At 50.5% G+C, this 5,501-nt stretch overlaps 1 protein-coding gene and 1 pseudogene across 1 annotated transcript; both read left to right on the top strand.

Annotated features, from left to right (window-relative positions):
* The first annotated feature begins 1,465 nt into the window (after positions 1-1,465).
* LOC103654693 (probable xyloglucan endotransglucosylase/hydrolase protein 12) lies at positions 1,466-3,077 on the top strand. The gene is made up of 4 exons (XM_008681539.3): positions 1,466-1,788; positions 1,901-2,001; positions 2,139-2,332; positions 2,428-3,077. Exons 1-4 carry the CDS (start codon positions 1,614-1,616, stop codon positions 2,831-2,833), a joined length of 876 nt encoding a protein of 291 aa, XP_008679761.1. The 5' UTR covers positions 1,466-1,613; the 3' UTR covers positions 2,834-3,077.
* A 1,215-nt stretch (positions 3,078-4,292) lies between these two features.
* Positions 4,293-5,220, top strand: LOC109945947 (uncharacterized; annotated as a pseudogene).
* Positions 5,221-5,501: the final 281 nt, after the last annotated feature.

The raw sequence follows: 5,501 nt of genomic DNA, 5'->3' as shown, positions 1-5,501 counted from the left end.
TGCTGGCGAGCTGATCGAGGCCGAGCTTGGGCAGCGGGGGGCGAGCCGAGGCCGAGCTGGGCGGTGGCGGCGCCGAGGCCGAGCTTGGGCAGCGGGGCGTCGAGCCAAGGCCGAGCTGGGCGGTGGCGGTGCCGAGGCCGAGCTGAGCGGAGGCGCGACCTGCTAGGGGTGGCGAGCCGGGGCGGTGGTGCCGAGCAAGGGTTGTCGGGGCTGAGCAGGGGCGGTCGGGGCCAAGCTGGCGAGCTGGGGCGGTGGTGCCGAGCCGGTGCTGTGGTGCGACGGCGCGGCTCGCTGGGTCTGGCGAGCCGGGGTGGCGGCGCGGCGGCGGCGCGGCCTGGCGCTGGTGAGAGAGGAGCGCGTGTGGGCGGGATGAGACATGGTGAGAGAGAGAGTCGCGTGCGCTTGGGGTTTTTGGATTTAGGTTTTTAGGATTAAGTTCGACGGTGTCCACAAGCCCGACGAACTTAACTTAAGAACGTGGGTACCCACGTTTTAACATAACCCATGAACTTAACTCAAGTAAGAACGTGGGTACCCATGTTCTTAATTTTATCCATGAACATTTATCAGTGTCTTGTAGTGTATATAAGGAGGGTCTAGACCCGTTTCTAGGCGTCCTCCAACAGCTCCTACGAGATTAGGGGGATAAACACGTGAGGAGATAGGAATTTAATCGTCTGATCTAATCCTATCGCGGATCGTCCACGCCTATATACCCGGACCTTCCGACCATATCCATTGCCACAAATGGTGGTCAACATTACCTAAATATCTAGCATTAGGCACTAGAGCTTTATGAGCTTAAGTGCTTAACCATGCTTAACGACCCCTCGTATCATGTCGATCAGAGACCGAGAGTTTTACAAAAAAAAAGAGTCAACTACATGGTGCAGGCCCACGACAAAAAAGGCAGCAGCAAGCAAGAGTCATCGTAGTCCCACAGCTGGAACAATATTGGCAGGAGATTTGTCTGTCGCGCGCCCAACTGACTGCTGCCTACGCTGAACCGTCCAAGAATCTGAACGAGCTGGGGGCATATATATATATAATTGCCCACGCCAGCACATAGAAATAATCGGTCGTCCGGACTTCTTCGTATATACATGCATGGAGAAGATGCCAATTGGTCTATTGGAGGCTCTTCCGATCCGCTGGTGGGCCTGGTCGATCTCAATTAATTATATAATACTTGCATTGTTATTGGACCGCTGCTGGTGCGATGATCTTTCCTTCGACGGCTACACGATGCAGCGACGTTGTGCATAGCACTACTAACCATGACATAAACTAACAGAGACTAGCTAGCTAGGAATTTTGCGTACCAAAAACCATATTGTATTCACACAATATGCATGCACACTAGCTATATTGTATTCACATACATGCGTACCAAAAACCTCCTACTTGCAGGCCATTAGCATATATGCATGCATGTTTAATTTGCGTGATAGTATATAAGCAGAGGCAATCCCTCTGCGTTTGTCATCAAGCCTAGGAGAAGCAAAAGTAGTCATTCGTACAGTTTGTGAACCATCCCCATTCTCCAAGATCGAGGAAGATCGAGCTAGCTAGCTAGGTTGTGTTGGAAGGGGAAGAAGACCTGCAGGGGCCAGATGGTGCGGTTGAGGACGATGGCTCTCCTCCTTGTTGCAGTGACCGCTGCTGCGGTGGCCGGCCTTGCCGCTGCCAATTTCCGGGACGACTGCGACATCCCGTGGGAGCCCCAGAACGCCAGGTTTACGAGCGACGGCAACGGCCTCTCCATGGCGCTGGTCAGCAACTCCTCAGGTGCTGAATCGCGTGCTCGATCCGATTTATTCGATGGATTGCGATGCAAAATGTATGACATGTGATGACGCGATGCTTGCTTCTCTTGCTACGGCCGGCCGCCGGCCTGCAGGTTGCATGCTGAGGACAAAGAAGCAGTACGTCTATGGGACCGTGTCAACACTCATCCAGCTCGTCCCAGGCAACTCGGCCGGCACTGTCACCACGTACTACGTAAGTACTAGAGTAGTAGTCTACTTCAATATGTAATATGTATTCTCATAAATATCTATATCTATATCTTCCATGTATACTTAATATCATTATATATATATATATATATATATATATTAAATATCAATAATACCTAGGCATCCTCTGTTGGAGACAACCATGATGAGATCGACTTCGAGTTCCTGGGCAACGTGAGCGGGCAACCATACACCTTCCACACCAACATCTACGCCAATGGCGTGGGCAACAAGGAGATTCAGTTCAAGCCCTGGTTCGACCCCACCACCGGCTACCACAATTACACCATCTCCTGGAGCCCCTGCATGATCGTGTAAGAGAGCTATAGAAAAGAACTATAGAACGAAATGAAATGAATTGCCTACCCATATTGACATATCCCATTTACTACGTCGTCGGTGCATACAGGTGGTACGTTGACAGCGTCCCCATCCGCGTGTTCCGCAACTACCAGCAGAGCTACGGCGTGGCGTACCCGACGAGCCGCCCCATGCACGCATACTCCAGCATCTGGGCGGCGGAGGACTGGGCCACGCAGGGCGGCCGCGTCAAGACCGACTGGTCCAAGGCGCCCTTCGTCGCCAACTACCGGAACATCCACCTCGACATCTGCGACTGCCCCGGCGGCTACGCCTGCAGCACCAACTGCGCGGCGGCGGCGGCGCCCAACAGTGGGGCGTGCCAGCTCAGCCCCGAGCAGCGGGGGCTCATGCAGAGCCTGCAGAAAGACTACGCCATCTACGACTACTGCGTCGACTCCAAGAGGTGGGTCAACGGCGTCAAGCCAACCGAGTGCGGCCTGCCGCAGTACTGACCATCCACTATACTACCGAGTCCCGTGTCTTCTTGGGTCGTCCGTGACACCAGGAAAAAGGGCCGAAATCGTCGGTCTATGTGTTCTTCTACTATTATATGTGTTCGTTCGTTTGTTTATTTATTTCTTACACATTATTGAATCGAACTTCATTTCGATGGTTCTCTTTTTTTTCACACTTGTGTTGTTTCTTATATATTTCTCATACATATGAAAAAAAAATCTTTATGGGCATACTCAGCTATATTAAACATTGCACTACTGTATGTTATATGCACATGCGCTTCTACTATACTTTGAAATAGGACTAACAGTATTGCATTATTCAGACCAAAATAAAATCCATCCAAAATGATACCATTGAATTGAACACAACAATCATCACCACTACCGGAAACAACTACTTTGTCGAGTGTTTGATGAGGCCTGGAAAACACTCGGCGAAGTCTTTGCCGAGTGTGTCTGTGACACCCCAGGTGTCAGTTTCGTGTTATGTCGGGAGATTTGTCTCTAACTTGAATGCTCAGTGAAAATTTCCTATTTCTCGATCGTGTCTATCTCAGTTTATCAGGATTATTTATGGAAGCTCACCGAAGTCGGAGTTATTCGATCGCGAGAAACAGCCAATTTTGGAGCATGTTAAAACTTTTATTTCACGGAACGAATGCAAACTCGAAAATCATTCTCAAATTATAAATCTCATCTGAAGCTCATTAAATCAAACTCTCGACGGCTATTATCTGATCTGAGCCCGAGTCTAATTCCTCGAACTTTGATCTATGTTCGACTATTTTATTTGGGTCTGTATTCTCAAATGGGATACTCAGTATGTCGCCCTCTAATTAATTCTTATCCGACTCAGCTTAATACCTTTGTGTTTGATTCGAATTCAAAAATCAACACCGGCAATGATTTTTATTAACTCGACCCAATTGACCTCGATCAATAATCCGAAACCAATCGGTCTCAATTCATTTTGTCCCTAACTGAGTGCGAGAAATTATTTTCGAGCGAGATCAAATCAAACTCTTGGTCGAGTTACTCGCTCAATCTTCTGTTCGTCCGAACTCTATTTTGCTCTGCTCTCCGTAGAGACGAATTCCGCAGGGGCATTTTCACTCCAGAAAATAATTTAGCGCGACCCGATTACGTGTTTTGGGCCAGCCCAACCCAGCCGAGCCCACTAATAACCCTAACCCTAGGGTTTCTCTATAAATACGGACCCCTCACTTGCACTTGGCTATTTTTCACCTTCCCCCTAGCCACCACCAGCCAACTCCACTTTTTCTCCACGCCATCTCTCCTCCTTGCTCCATGGCGCTCGGCAGCAGGACTGCTCCATGGGCGTCGCCTCCCTCCACTCCGGCAGACCCGTGGAGCATAGGATGCCAGCCAAGGGAACCAGCAGCTGAAGACCCTCTCTGCTCTCTCTCATCTTCCTTGGCTGCCAAGCCCAGCCATGGCGCGCTACTCCCTCAATGCTGGTACAGGTTGTCTCCTCCCTGGCAGCGCCTCCCTAAGCTCCTTTCCCCAGCCATGGTGGGGGCGCGCAGATGTTCCCTGGCCTGCCCTCGTCTCCAGGGATGAGCCCATGTCGGCGCCCTCCTCTATCTCGGCGCCCCTCCCTACTCCATTTTTTCCTTTTTCTCTCTGCTCTCGGTCGCTGGCAGCCATGGTGTTGGCCCCTGCTCCATGCTGATGCCCCCTGCTCCTCTTCTCTCTACCGCAAGCACCCCTCCTCCCTGCTCTCTGTTCGGCGCAGGAGCCCCCATGGTGCCTTGAAACGGCTGGCGTCTTCCACTTGGCCGGAAATCTCCTCATCCAAACTCGCTGCCTGTCCTCGCTGGTCGCGTGCAGCGAGCATCCCTCGCCGACATCCTCCCTCGCCTCGCCAGCCAAGCTCCTTCTTGGTCAAGCTCTCCTCATGCCCGTCGCGCCTATTCCCATCCAGATTCTGTGCCCTTTCTCTAGTGCAGCAGCACTGTTGTGGGGTTTCCTCATCGCACTCATCGTCAGCCTCCAACCGGGTGTGCGCAGCCCATCCGCGACGCTGTCGAAACCCATGGTGAGAAACCCCCCACTGTCCTTGATGTTTATTTTCCGATGTGTGTGATGTTCGATGAATTGCCGCCAACAAATTTGTGTGTTTTCACAGCTAGTGGTCGACGTCGCGCTTTGCCCGTTCAACGAAACGCCGAGCCGTGTGGACAACCCATGTGACTAATCTCGATTCGTCCAGATTGTTCACTTGGTATTTTGTGGATTAATCTATTTAAGCTTTGGTCGATGTTGTGCATGTGTATGTATATGTGTAAAAAATGTATTGGTATGGATTGAAGTTTGTGGCGAAAGAAAACGAGTTAGAAAGAGGGCTCGGATGTTTTTAAGTTTCGGTAAGAATGTATTTGATGTGTGGTTTGTTGTGAGGATAATTTTTAAAATGCGGATTATGTGTTGTGGAATGCATCGATAGGTGTCTACGTGAAAAGTGTATTTGTTTTATGCATGTGATCGATGATTGGGATAGTCGAGGCAAATGAGGAGTATGATTAATCCTGTTAGAGTCACTATGTTGTTGATGCCTTGTGCGTAACGTGGGGGCACGTATGTGCGTGTGTGCCATGGTGTATTATAGTGGTGGTGGCGTAAGATATTTGATTGAGATGTG

The sequence above is a fragment of the Zea mays genome, chromosome 4, assembly GCF_902167145.1.
Source record: "Zea mays cultivar B73 chromosome 4, Zm-B73-REFERENCE-NAM-5.0, whole genome shotgun sequence".
NCBI lineage: Eukaryota > Viridiplantae > Streptophyta > Magnoliopsida > Poales > Poaceae > Zea > Zea mays.
The sequence above is the reverse complement of the archived record's forward strand: the minus strand, read 5'-3'. Positions and strand labels throughout refer to the sequence as shown.

Coding starts and splice junctions, on each gene's coding strand:
- LOC103654693 (XM_008681539.3), top strand. CDS start 1,614: ATGGTGCGGTTGAGGACGATGGCTCTCCTCCTTGTTGCAGTGACCGCT. Junction 1,789..1,900: donor GCTGGTCAGCAACTCCTCAG/GTGCTGAATCGC, acceptor GCCGGCCTGCAG/GTTGCATGCTGAGGACAAAG. Junction 2,002..2,138: donor GCACTGTCACCACGTACTAC/GTAAGTACTAGA, acceptor AATAATACCTAG/GCATCCTCTGTTGGAGACAA.